This window comes from Brienomyrus brachyistius, chromosome 23, assembly GCF_023856365.1.
Source record: "Brienomyrus brachyistius isolate T26 chromosome 23, BBRACH_0.4, whole genome shotgun sequence".
In the NCBI taxonomy this organism is placed as follows: domain Eukaryota; kingdom Metazoa; phylum Chordata; class Actinopteri; order Osteoglossiformes; family Mormyridae; genus Brienomyrus; species Brienomyrus brachyistius.
In genome coordinates, this window is record NC_064555.1 from 21,087,026 (window position 1) to 21,101,220 (window position 14,195).

A 14,195-nucleotide genomic window follows, 5' to 3' on the forward strand; every position below is an offset into this window, starting at 1 on the left:
TTTCAATATGATAGCATATAGCCATCACCCAACCACCAAGTAGCTAACTATTTCTAGAGTCATACCAATGACCGCCATCTGGCGTGACACTCACGCTTTCGGACTCTCACGCAAGAAATCTTACAGCAAATCTGTATCATTCCATTATAAACCTAAAATTAGCTACACCAAAAGCATTGGGATAGTTCACAAACCCTACAGACTATTTATAAGGTATTACAACTGCTACATGCATGTAAATGAGTGTGCATGCGTGTGCAGACTTCTCTTGAATTGAAAATCTCATGCCAGCCAGCTAACCAAAGTTGGCAGCCCTGCCACCAGCTGCTACTGTAAGACCTTGAGTTCCAAGACTAACATCTACTGCAACTATCGAGGGAGAACAAGTAGTGTGTGATTTGCTATACACTCTAGTACTTGAGTTTTGTTTTTGGCTTGATATTGCAACTCCATTTGCCTCAGTCTGGTACAGGATGATATTGGCACAGGCAAGGCGACACCAGTTCCTCAGAAGACCCTTCTCTAGCCTGACCTCAAGGAACCTGAGGAACGAGATGGTAGACATGGCTGCAGCTAGAATATTTCAACGGGCTGGCAGCCTCTAGGACTCACTCCCCTGCTGTCCTCGAGAGAGAGAGATGGGTCAGCGCACTCTTACATGGACTATAGATGGCTCAAAGCAGTGACTCAGAAGGTTTTGTGTCCTGTGCAAGCGTAGTTTAGCTTCTGACCTTAGAAACGACTACTGCCAGGTGGGTCTGGTACCAGCGGTGCAGCCCAGGACTGCTCTCAGCATTAGACAGGAAGTGTTGTCATTTAGCCGCTGTAACAGTCGTCTTTTGAAGTTTGATGTTGTCACCTTAATCACATCTTCGTGCACACCTCCTAAATTGAGGAGTATATATAACCCGTGTTGAGTGCTAAGGCGTCTATTCCATAATCTGAAGGTCTTGATGGTTGAAGGAATTGAGTGACTCCACTGGAAGAGACTTCACTGCCTTGAAGCCACAATCATTTGTGGTGAAGGCCAGCTTGCCGAACAACAGGAGCCTGGATTTACAAGGGAAGCTGTAGTTTGTCACCCCAACCTCCCTTTGGGCCAAGTGGAGAGTTGTGTCATTGGAAGTATTTCTGTGGTATATGTCTGTATGAGGGAGCCAAGGGTGGATTAGGGAACGTCTTTTATGGTAAATGAGTTTGTGTCTCTGTGGTCGGAGGTAGTTGTTGATTATGTCAGACGTCACACTGAATTTTTCACTTCATTTCTTTTCAATTTGCAATTTTTTTCTAACAATTGTGGAGGGCTTTCCAACCAAACTGCACTAATTTTGAGAGATCCACCCTTGTTCTTAATGCTGCGATTGCATATTACATCTCGGCTCTTTGGAAAGCCGATGATAGCGTGTCTGGTCTCTAACTGCAGTCTCTCTGCCCCCACACTGAACAGCAGCGCAGGCAGGTAGCTATGCGGGTATTACACAAAACGATGAATGTGCTCTTCTGGCACAAGAAAGGGCTGCTTTGCATTGTCTTTTTAAAAACGGTATTTAATGGGTAACACTCTTGTACTTGCATTATTTCAACCACATGAATCTGAAAATGATTGTACTGTTCTGCTATCACACAATATGCCTCGATTATTATTTTTCTCCATTTGAGGCACAAACGTGCTATTTTTCTGTTATTTTGCAGTAATCAAATCTTGAAGGGGGGATAGATATAACGGCATCTTTCTCGTTCTGCAGAGGCATTACATACAGGTTTTTGAAAAAAGATTATTTTTAGGTTGCTTAGCAACATTGACAGACTCTGGAGCTGTTAAGTCAAGCAGAATACTAGGGGATTCCTTAAATGCTGTCAGCTTTAAATGCTGACACTTGTCAATAGTATATTGATAGGAATATATGGATGGTTATTAAATGATCAATGTATCATTTACTCTGATTGGTGATTTATTAGTGATTTTGTTATGGCTACACTTAATATCATGAATTTAAGTGCAAGAAAATAAAACAAATTTTTCAGATCTTCGTTTTGGGACCCCTTTAATCTCACTCACTTGCCACGTCCCAAACATGCAGAATATATCTATTCTCAACGATCCTAGAAATGCATCATAATGTGACCTTCAATAGTACAGTATGTTCACTTTGTTCCTATGCCCGTAATAGCTGCAGGCTTGTAGTTCTCTAAGTGGTTTATTTATTTACATAAAGTTTCCTTTCACATATGCCCCTTACTGTGCAGTCCTCTAAAATATTTCTAGTTTTCCAGCCACTCTTCAGTATTCTTCACAGTCTGTTAGTGTCGAGCTTGGTCATCAAAATAAAACTTTAATATAACCTATAATTATATATAAGCCTTATAACATGTATAATGCGACTTTTTCATAGACATAACAGGCTTGCTTTCAGTCTGGCAAACATTTGGTGGAAAAAATATTAATAGAGTTTACTTTAGTATTACGGTTAGTTGGGAATAGCAACTACTTTTGCACATATGCTGCATAAATCGCTATATATGTTCATTAGAGCGTTTTACGAATATTATTTTATTATTATTAGTGGTAGTAGTATTATTATTTACTTCGAAACCTTAGTCTATAGCCCGTTTCGTTAAGATTAAAAGCAAATTGCTTGCCCACAATATTTAGATATTTACTTACTAATAATTATGCATTATGTAAAATGCCGTTATAGCCGACAACAGTAAAGGTGAGAATGGTTTAATATTGGGCGTTCGAAAAAACCATATACGGTAATTAAAAAAAATCAGTTTCAACTGCGATAACACCACACATCTGGTTATGCAAGGCGATGTATTAAAACATAAATTGCATAGAAAAATATCTAAAAAAAAAACAAACATCAGTATATGACCACTATGTTTATCACAGCAGTTAAATTGTTCTGATATTTATCCCAGACCGCAGTTTATAAAAACACCCTCTTGTGCAGCTTATTGGGTTAAACCATTGTCATTTAAGGTGAAAAATGTATCGAATGCGAATTGCTGTGGGGACAAAACTATAATCGTTGGCCAAATAAGTGAGAATGTTTATACATATGATCTTGTAAGAGTACAAATAGCATTTTTTTATGCTTGTTAGTTTATTTATCTATACCGAATCAAGTGATTCATTATCAAAACACCCCTATTGTGCGTGTGGCGGCGTCAACCGTAGCCTGCAATGGCGTTGTCTAGCGGTGTGCAGCGTTGCTCTTCTATGTTAAATTGTCTCAATAGGCGGAGTACTGGACTACGGCTTGTGGTGGATTACAGGCAAGGCTGAATGAAGATGTGGGCTCTGGGTAGGGGTCTTATGAGCGCTGTCTATGTAAGGTGAATCTTACACCAGATATGCCACATGGAATATTAGATATTTGTCATAGCATCTTTTATCAACGATGCAAGGCACGTAAGTGACTCTTTTGTTTTGTACATTGTAGCAACAGCTTATGAGTGTAGCTATAGTTAACTTCTGCTTTTTTTGCTGACATTCTGCAGAATGCTTCCATGTGCGTTCACTACACATTTTCACCATAAAACATAACCTATAGTTTGTTTGAGACTTAAATTATATGGTTGTTTTAAAACTGACATTTAATACGCTGAATGGCGGTCGCTTTTTGCTCGGTCTGGTGCTTATTCACTGTGCCGTACTTCAGTACGCAATTTTCATCCATAAATCGAAAGTTCACTCACAGTGTGGCATCTACCGAATAATATGCTGGGTGGTGGTTCCATATACAACATACCCGTGGTGACTTCAGGTCATCCTTTATCTATGTAGTCGATAATAACGGTATCGATGGGTGTAGAATTATGTACCATCTATAGACTTGAGTGTAATAAACGGCATTATTAAAGCATGGACAGCAGGATTCATCAGCAGTGTCGGAATTGATGCATGTTATATATATATATATTTATATAGTTGACGATATAGCCTAATGTTAACGGGGTATCGAAAATAGAGATAGGGATGTGTTCAGGTGCATCGGTAGAACAGCTCGATGCTTATTTACCACCTATCAGCTACTTCATTGAAATGTCAACGTGAACGTACTAACTATTATATCCGAGATATGCATGGTCGACCTTTATTGACGCTGTATTACGCAGTATCGAAACATGCACGCGAAATGTTTAAACGTATTAGGCTACTGGTGCTGCACGGTTATTGAAACTGCAGTGTGCAAACGGAGGTGCGCTTAGTTGTATATGTCTGTCTACCCGGATTACACTGACAGACGGGCGCGTTTGCGATCGGTATCGGAGGGGTGGATGATGCAGAATATCGTCCATGAGATACGGGTTACGGGGTCTCAGACGGCTCTGACGAGAGAAATGGCTCTGCAGCTAATACAATACAACACATTCACCTTTATCTCTGCGTGTTCATCATATTTATTCGTGAAACAAATGCTTATGGTTACATTAAGTGTATTAATTGACTTATGGACGACATATGTCTTTCACTTTTATATAAATATCTGATACAAGTATGTCAGGTCACACAAGGAATTTTTCTGAGTCACTGCTTTGACCCTTCTATAGTAGACTGTATTTCAAGTTAGATAGACAATATACAGACAATGAACATATAATTAACAGACAATACACAATATACACGCCATATGGTGTATATATATATATATATATATATATATATATATATATATATATATATATGTAGTCAGACAGCTTTCAGTTAATGCTTCAGTTATTTAAATGCATACTGTTAAAAAAAACAGTTGCACCTGTTTATTACTGTATTTTAGAATTTTTTTCTCTGAATGATTGACTTAAACATTGTATTTGGACAGTTACTTAATTTTGACTGAATTGTAACAGTGTTAAGTCTGTATTTTAGAACTGGTGGAGTGCAAAATGAGTTCACGTCCATCTGCACTGTTACGCGTTAATATAATTTCATATTTAACCAGAAGTTTCTATCATTACCAGGTGAGTGTCCGATCGGAACGTTGCTTGGGAAATATGGAGAGCATGGAATGAAGGACCAGCAATGGTGAAGTCTTCACCATTCCTTAAACAAGCATGATGAAAACAGAGGGTTCTGGGGAAAGGTCCACCCTGCGGAGTGCTTCTCCCCATCGGAACGCCTACCGAGCCGAGTTCCAGGCCCTGAAGAAGGCCTTCGACCAGCCCAGGCAGGATGGAGAACATAAACACAAGGACCCAGAAAGGGCCAAGCAGCCGAGAGGTCGGCAGTATGGCAGCCACGTCAGCCGGATTAAGGACATGTTCATGCAGATGGGGACAGATAACGCCGGACCGGCCTGCAAGAGCAAAGTACAGGACGAGCCTTCGCCACAGAAGATCACCAAACCCACCAACTTCGTCAACAGAGCCGACGGCTCCGTGGTCAAACTGCAGCCCGCGCTCGTTGAACGCACCGCCAAGTTCACGGAGGCCAGGAAGATCTTCGAGCAGAGCACCCGCGAGACATCGCAGTCGCCGGTGTACTGCTCCGGCCGTGAGAAGAGAAGCCTGCAGGACCATGCGGAAGAGTGGAGGGGCACGCGCTCAAACCGGGGAAGCACGGACTCCCTGGACAGCCTGTGCTCGAGGACGGAGGCCGCGTCCCCCACCGTGAGCCAGCTGAGTGCCGTCTTCGAGAATGCCGACCAGCAGCAGGCCGTGGGACTCAGGAGGAGCACCGGGCGCGCTCTATACTCCCCCGATGGCTTCCACCGACACGCCGAGCTCAGCGAAGACGACGCCAGCTCCCGTCAGTCGCCGTCTCGCGGCAGCCACAGACACCGCGGCGGTAAGCAGACCATTCCCCCATCATCATCCTCGGAGGATCTGCTCAGTCCCAGTCCCCTGTCAGAGGTGGCCGATGGTGGCCAGGCTGTCCCGGATGGTCCCCGGCAGAAGGAGGAGGAGCCGAATGAAACAGAAGCAGATCAGGGAGACAGCGAAGGTGTAGGTGAGGGAGAGCGGCCGCAGAATCTGCAGAAGCAGGTGGGCACCTTGACTGAGGCCGTGGGAGTAAGCACAGAGGCGGTGGTTTGTGACGCTGTCGCCGAGAATGCTCCAGACGCAGTGGCCAACGAAGTCGAGCGAGACAGGCAAGGTCACGCCGCGCAAGGCCAGGCGAAAGATCCCGACGAGGACTACACCGGCAACGAGAGGGTGATTTACAACGCGGATGGCGATGCTTGTTACCAAGGCTGGGGAGAGAGCTGCACAGACCCTGAGGATGACGAGGACACATGCTACGACCCGGGCCCCGAGATCACGGAAATCCCCGGCTTGCCGGAAGAACCGGAAGACGAGATCCCCAAAAGGAGGAAAATCAGATTCAGTACTGCGCCAATGACGGTCAGTTTCTCATTATTCTGAACAATGATGTTACACGAGGTGAACCTTTAAATCAGTGGTTCTCAGTCTTGTTCTTGGTGCCTCCCGCCAGAATGATTCCATTCCAACCCAACCTTAATCAGGCTTAAATGGTCCTTAATGGTTAATAATGATGGAAGTTGAAAGCAGTGTGGGTTGGAATGAAAACATTCTAACATTCTGGGTGGGAAGGGGTGTGCAGGAGCCAGATTGAGAACTACTGATTTAGGTGCCCTTAAACGTAAGCTTTTTTTTCCTGGCAACACAAGCATAACTGTAATGCATCTACCTGCAATTGTATTCGATATTTAAATGACCCTGAGAAAGATTCTCTTATTCCAAGGTACGTTATTTGTCATGAAGAGACCTTGAATTGGAAACTCACTTCATGAAGCTTACTGAATACGATTATTGGATTACAGTGCATGGCACATTAATTACCGTATGGCTTTTATCCCGTTACCTGTTTCTAATGGACCCTTAAAACGGAAAGAGAACAAACTGTCTGAGCAAGTTGCATGCTGGTTAAGGACACGGCACTGAAGGACTTCGTCTTCACATGTGGCCGTGCTGCCGTTCCCCCGAGGAAGGTGCTTAACAGAAATTTCTCCGGTAAAATACTGTGCCTTTAAAAAAAAAAAAAGCTGTAAGTCACTCTGGATGAAAGATTTAGCTAAGCTAAAGAAAATAGCAATTAAATTGCATGATTACCGGCAAACCACTTGAACATTTCAAGGTCTGATGGGTTTTGCTATGAAATGGTAGCTAAATTTCTAGTATGTTAAAAGGAAATGTGCTCTTTAATGCGTGACAGACGTGTGTTATAGTCCCTACGAATGATGCAGTACATTTCACCTGGCTGTACTGTTTGAAGGCAGCCAGGTACTAATGAATATGCATTGAGTGTGAGCTGTGACCTGTATTGGAGCGATTTTCACCTTAACGTTCATGAATCTCATCTTAACTTCGTGATGCTGGATCTGGGCCTTGTACCTCCACCGTGTCTCTTGATAATGTGAGGTGATAATAACGATTTCCCAGTTATTTATGCTGATGAACCTAGTGGACTGTGATGGCAGGAATGCCGAAGGTTAATGTGCATTATAGTGTAGCTAAAGCACTCATGATTGTTTGGGGTAAGTGGTCAGCTCACGTAGGGGAAGAATTTAGAATTTGGACCAACCCGTTTGTGGTTGGTTCCTATACTTGTGTGCTGTTTTATATCACCTGGGTTTCTCAGTGTCAAGAATGACAAGAACTATTTGCGAGACTCGCCGGCGGATCGGCTAACGGAGTCATGCGATTTTGGGAGGGAATGGGAGCTTTATTTGGGAACGGGAGTTAAGCGGGGAGGAAGAATGAAAATAGGCGGCTGCAGTTCGGGTGTCAGTGCAGGGGATACTCAGATATGGGATGGCATCAGGTCATGGGATGGATGCAGCTGCAGGCCAGGTTGGGCATTAGTCCATGAAGACCACGTGTGCCCCCCCCCCCAAAATACCCCTGTTCCTATTATTATCTGAACTCCTACAATCAGTGTATATGTAGTCAGCTAAAATTTCAGTAGCTAAATCAGTCAGTTGTTTTAATTATCCATCCATCCATCCATCCTCTAACAGCTTATCCTGATCAGGGTCATGGGCTGCTTTAATTATTCTTCGCAGTATATGCTACGCTTACATTTCATTAATCAAAATCCATTCCATGCTATGCTCAATTTAGTTTCGCTTTTGGGCTCACGGTTATTTATATCTGGGCTGTATCCTCTATTGTAGCACGACGTATTTAGATTTTTAAATAAAGGATTAACCTACTGCATGGTACGGTGCATAGGGTGTGTACAGTTCTGCAGACGGAGCTTACAGCCGCATGTTAGGAACACCTTATTATTTGCGTGTGTCCAGTCCAATGAATGCAGAAAATTAAGAGGAATTATGAGGTAATTGGTCTATTGAAGTTCGGGAAGCTGTTCAGGTGCTCTTTAGATAGTTCTTGAGTCCTTTATGTTTCAGACAGCAGAAGGCCACTGTTCATTAATCATGCTGAATGTTTAACTGGATCTGCACTTTTGCGGAGCAGAAACCTCAGCCAGGCCATTCCTCTAGCGTCCTGACAGCAACCGGGGAGTGACAGAGGACGCCAGCCACCCTTTGCTATTCACGGCACGTTTTGCCGTTCAGCACTCTCTATGATAATGGAGGTTCTTGTTTGATTATGAAAAGACAATGTGAAGTTGGATCGTAACCCGAGTGTGGTGTGTCTGACCCCCGGAATCATGGCCGCCGCAGATCTTCAACATGACCGGCTGCAATTTTCCCATCGTCGCTACCTGTATCTCATTTCCTGTGTGCCCACTGAAATACCCCAATAACCTCGCTGTGAGGTATTGTGAGTTAGTCTCCTTACCGAGTGCCTCTCCAGTGATTTCTCCTGCCTGTCCTGTTTAAAATCACCAACCCAGTGCTTGCTTTCCCGAATCTGTATTTGGGTAACCATTCTGCTGTTGTTCTGTCCTGGCTAAGGCTGCATGATATCGGAAAAATATCAATAATGGCGATGTGATTTTAGTTTTTTGCGATAAATATTGCGATATTTATAAAGCAGAAAAGGAGCTCAAAATGTACCTAAAATAAACAATAGCCAAACAGAACTTATCTACCAATAGAATCAAATAAGTTGCTGGTGTTGCAAGTTGTGTTGACAGATGATTGGCTTTGCTGAATGTCATCTCTGTGTAATACAAAATGTTTCAGTGCAACGGAAGGCAGATGGATTTTAGTGGCTAGATCCTATTTGCTTTGCTCCTCCCCTCTCATTTTGTTAAATCTGTCATTAATGCTTCTACCAGTGGTTTAAACAGCTGAGAAAGCACATGCAGAGCTCATGTAAAAGCAGCAGCATTAAGCATTACGGAGATTTTTTTTGTATATATATACAGTGGTACCTTGACCCACAAACTTAATTCGGTCGAGAACTTCAGAAGAAGTCGAGAAGTTCGGTCGAGAATTGACCTGAATCAATTTTTCCCATTTAAAATAATGTAAATACAAATAATTCGTTCAAATCTCAGAAACACTGAATTTTTTTCCATTTTTGATGTTTTTCTGCTACCAAGAATTAAAATAACCTTAATTATACATGAATAATGCTAAATTAAACAAAACAGTATATCAGAGCATACGCTTGTTGGTGGGCTGGTCGCTCGAAATACCCCAAAACGTAAAAAGAATTAACCACAAAACATCCCCCCCCCCCCCAAAAAATACAAATAACATTAAAAGACTGAGTAACAGTAAAAAAAATACAGTAATTTTGAAAATGTGATTTTTTTTATTATACTGTACATTATTTTCATATGCCTAAAATTTTTATGTACATTTCATGATGCCATGCGCTGTATGACGATATACTTCTTTCTTTGTACAGTAAACAAACAATACGCATTTGCCACTATGTGTGAATGGAGAATATAACACTTAAATAGCAGTAACTTAATAATTTATGTTATTAATGAAGTGGTGTAATTTTATGTATAGATACGTGACTGTTAAAAATCATCATAAACACGTTTATCAATCACTTAAAGGTACCGCTATAACAGAACGTTCTCTCTCTCTCATTTTTTTTTCTTTTTTCAGATATTCGACCTCTGAAGAGACATAGTAAAGACATACATCTACAAGTTTTTTATACATTCCACAGCCGTTCTTGGGCATAATGTACACTTCTTCGTGTTTCGGGTTGTTCTTTGGGGCGCTTTTGGGGGATGTTTGTGTGTTCACAGCCTGAAACACGGTTCGCGAACCGGTACGAAAACCTTTCTAATATCTGGTTCGTAACCCGATTTGTTCGTGAACAGGACTGTTCGTGGGTCGAGGAACCACTGTACTAGATTATCTTGAAAAGGAAAAAATCATTCAAATCGCAACGCTTGATAAGTTTTATTTTCTATGACAGAGTAAAAATGTTTCAGTAAAACTTAACTCCTCCACCCAAGGTATGAAAAAACCTGACGTCTACCCAGCTGAGTATAACGGTCCTTGCCATGTGAGAATTGCACGTGCATAACATGCAGTGTCAATATTAATATCGCACATCGTCCAGCCCAAGTCCCAGCAGTTTCTGGTGAATTGTTTGGATAACAGTTTTTGGATTACATTTTGGCTTTCTGGGGAAAATTACCTATGGATCGGCGTACACATGGACATTCGTATGATTTCGTATTGGGATTAATGAAATTCTTATGTGTCAAACCGCTCGTGACAACCAACAGACCGTATTTTGCCTTTTATGATGATGCAGCAATCAAGACTTATCACAGTCTGCGCACATAGTACAGTAGAAAGAAAAATCACATGCAGGACTCTTAAATGAATAGACTTTGCTTAATTTTACTTGAGATTGGTTGTCATAAGTGATACGATAAATCTTCTCCCCATCCAGGCTGCTCAACTTTAATTAATCTTGGGAGTCTTTGAGGATGTAATCCAGGCTTCCTCACAGCGTTTGGCTTTTACTTGCGATGACTCCTGAGGAGTTACACTTAGTCATTCTCCACACTCTCGGGACAGAAGCCTTTGTGATGTCGACAGTCAGGTTGTAGAAGCCGACCTTGCATTTCTGCCAGTCATCGGGGCATATGGCACCTTTAAGCTGCGCACTTCTCAGGAAAGATGGTTTATGTTTTAGTAATACCTTGCTTTTTGTGTTATGTTCACATTATGATTGTCCAGTATAGGCGAACGCTGGCAAATGAGCCCAAATCAACCTTTCAGTTGATGTGTAACACTCATCATTCACCGTCTGCCCGTCGTATTGCAAGGCTTGGGTCTCAGGACCTGACTCACAGCCCTGCTGATGCACCCAGCTGAGCGGCCCTCACTCTCTGTCTGCGCCAGACAGCCATGGGCCGCCGCTAAGCAGGAAGGTGGACGGTCAGTGATGTAACACAGGGAGTGCAGGATGCACGTGGTTCAGGTTGTCATTCTCACCTTCCTTACCGAAAACGGAAGTTAAAATGTGTTCCTCTGCAACACTCTGGGCAACAGCTGTCTGCTTATGAAACAGCATCAGTTCCCATCTTATAGAATGCATTGTGGTATCTAATTACTGTAATAAGTATTTAAAGCTTTGATTTTGTTGGGATTTTAGTGGGATGTAAAACACTTATACTGTAATAGACATGGAATAACAATGAATGTCTTTATTGGTTAATTTTTGGATTTTATCAGAAAATTATCACATGAAAACTAAAATTATGACATGAAATAAATCTCCCTCTTTAAAATCCTAATAATGTAAGCCTGGTTTCCAATGACATCGTTAGCTGTGTAACTTTAAACATTCAGATCTCTTCTTATAAATTCTTAGAGATCTGCAAGCAAATGTCAACCTTCTTAGCTATAAAGGCAGCATGAGTTAGTTTTAAATTCAAATGATTTCAGACTCTCTGTACATTTAGCAGTGAATTTGGCTGAAGTTAAATCATGAAGATATTGTGCAATGTTACCATTCCAGCACTTACAGTTTCGAAAAGAAGTTAAACTGCTCTTACGAAAGACTGTCAAGCAAGGCACTTTTCCCTGGAAAAGGTCATCGAGGCACCAACAGCAGTTCTCACACGGCTCTTTTGGAACTCAAACAGGCATTTTGATGCCAGCTACAATAGGCAGATTGATTGCTTGTATATTATTCACGAGTCAGTATTTTCGTGCGCTTTATGTTGTTGACACCTGATCTTCTTGAACTGAATTTTTAAAGGATTGCAGGGGGCACAACTTGGCGATTCCCTCTGCTTGTGTCAGGCACTCAGGTCTCCTCCAGTGACCTTGTTTTGGTCATGTGTTCCTCATTGTTCTCATTCCCATTCCATAGCAACTGGGAGCATTCAGAGGAGACACAATGCCTTGCATTGTTCTTGGACGCTTTACGACGGAGCGGCTGCAAACATAGCCATGCTAACTGCAGTTTGCCTGCGCTGACATGCTGCACACGGCGATGAAACAATGAAATAACCAACGTGTTTCGAAGCCCAGTTATGTAATGTGTGACTAATTCCGCATTTTATATGAAAGCACTAGTGCGGACCATCTACATGACACGGGCCCTTGTAACGCTCAGCTCGCTTCGCTAATGAGCGCTGTAAAATTTTGCAAGGCCTCGCACTGTTCTGCTAGGTTCATAAAGAGGCTAAAGTAACTGGGCGCTTCCCATTTTTGGAACATTTTACTTGAGGCTGCCAAGGAGAAGGAGGGTCATCTTCCTGGCAGTCTGCAGGCTGCTCATAAGGAAAAGCTGGACCAATCATTAGCTTTTCGCTACTGCAGATGACATTCCTGGCTAGATAAGTTGTACACGTAGCCAGATATGTCTTTCATGAGGAAAATATGACTTATATCTCGATGCTGTAATCAAATCGGGGATCCGGATGTCACCGCTCTTTCACCTGAAAGTATACGGCCGTCGTTATGATCCGGCAATAACAGAAGCCTCGTAAACAATCGTCTTAATTTTCATGATTACTATCACATCAAAGTGCAAAAGCCAGGGGGAGTTTATAACACTTAGAGTGGAGACAGACGTTAATAGTAGCCAGGGCTTACTGTTGAGCACACGCATGGCGGAGTTTATTGATGGTTAATTGCCGTCGCCATGGTGACGACAGGGCCGGCAGCGCATAATTCAGAACGATGAAGACGTGGGCAGGCTCGGCTCAGACAGGGATGCGGGGAGTCACGGTTTCTCGCTCCTTCCGAATAGCGATGCTAGGCAGGGCCGCTGATTCGCTGCCAGGCTCCTGATCGTCAGCCACGGCAGCCACTGACGAAGATGAACCGGTCGCCTCTCTCTGGCGTGGCCAAACCAAAGTGGTGTTTAATAGAATCAGCAAGTAGCTGGCAGCTTCCTGGGCTCCATGCGGTGTCGTCAGGGACCACTCTCCCCCTTCATCCTCCCGTCCTTCCTCCGAGCGGCCCCCACCAGCCCGCCCGGCCGCAGCGCTTAGCCGAGAGCCAGTCGGGCGAATGCGCCGCATATTAAACGCACAGCGGCGTGTTCCGTGGCGCAGCAGGAAGCTGCTCTGACTCGCATGCGTGATGTGACTGTGGAAGGAAAGCGCCGCAGCCGATGGGGGAAACTTTAACCGCAGCGAAAGTGCCATACGTTTGCTTTGCATGATTCCGTTTTCGAACCTCCTACCTACTAGCGTCCATTACGGGTTATTTTTAAAATATACAGACACCCAAAACTCTTTAACTCTATAAATTGTGCATTTTTTTAAGTGTGAGAAGTTGCCTGGAAGATCTATTTTGTGTTTTGTCAGTGCTAAAGACCTGTGAATTTGACGTCATGCCAAACAGCGGCATTTGTTAACTAAATATTAAATAGCGAAGCATGCAATTCTGTATCATTGCGTTTTTTAATAAAAGCATTAACACTAAAATGCTGGTGGCAGAGAGTAGTGCTGTTGGCACTGTCGTGCATTAGTGGCATGCCGTTATCTAGCCTTTGGATCGTTACGCGGAGCTGTGAGAGGAAAAGTGATCCTATGCCTGCCGGATAGATCGAATGGAAACCTAAGGAGCCACAAAACCATAAGAGCGCTTTTGGTCGGCTCTGGGGCAGCTGATGGTATCGGGCATCGATATTTGTCTCACTGTGGAACATCTCAGTCACTAACATCTTTTTATAAGCAAAGTTTACCATCACTGATGGTCTGCAATTATTATGCTGTTTGTTTAAACTTAGATGAAGGGAATATTATCCAGACCTCTATTGAACAATATGAGTTCATCAGTATCAGTACTCCAAAATCACACGGGCATCCA

General features: G+C 42.9%; 1 protein-coding gene across 6 annotated transcripts in view; it reads left to right on the plus strand.

The window, feature by feature from the left end:
- Positions 1-14,195, plus strand: part of ppp1r9a (protein phosphatase 1, regulatory subunit 9A) — a 43,622-nt gene that overhangs the window by 2,691 nt on the left and 26,736 nt on the right. For 3 of the 6 annotated variants that reach the window (XM_048992875.1, XM_048992880.1, XM_048992881.1), the window contains exons 1-2: positions 3,189-3,418; positions 4,969-6,351. In XM_048992875.1, the coding sequence (XP_048848832.1) occupies positions 5,062-6,351 (1,290 nt within the window). In that variant the 5' untranslated portion in view covers positions 3,189-3,418; positions 4,969-5,061. Of the gene's footprint in view, positions 1-3,188; positions 3,419-4,968; positions 6,352-14,195 lie in introns of those variants that run through there. The other 3 variants (XM_048992878.1, XM_048992877.1, XM_048992876.1) reach the window with 2 other exon arrangements.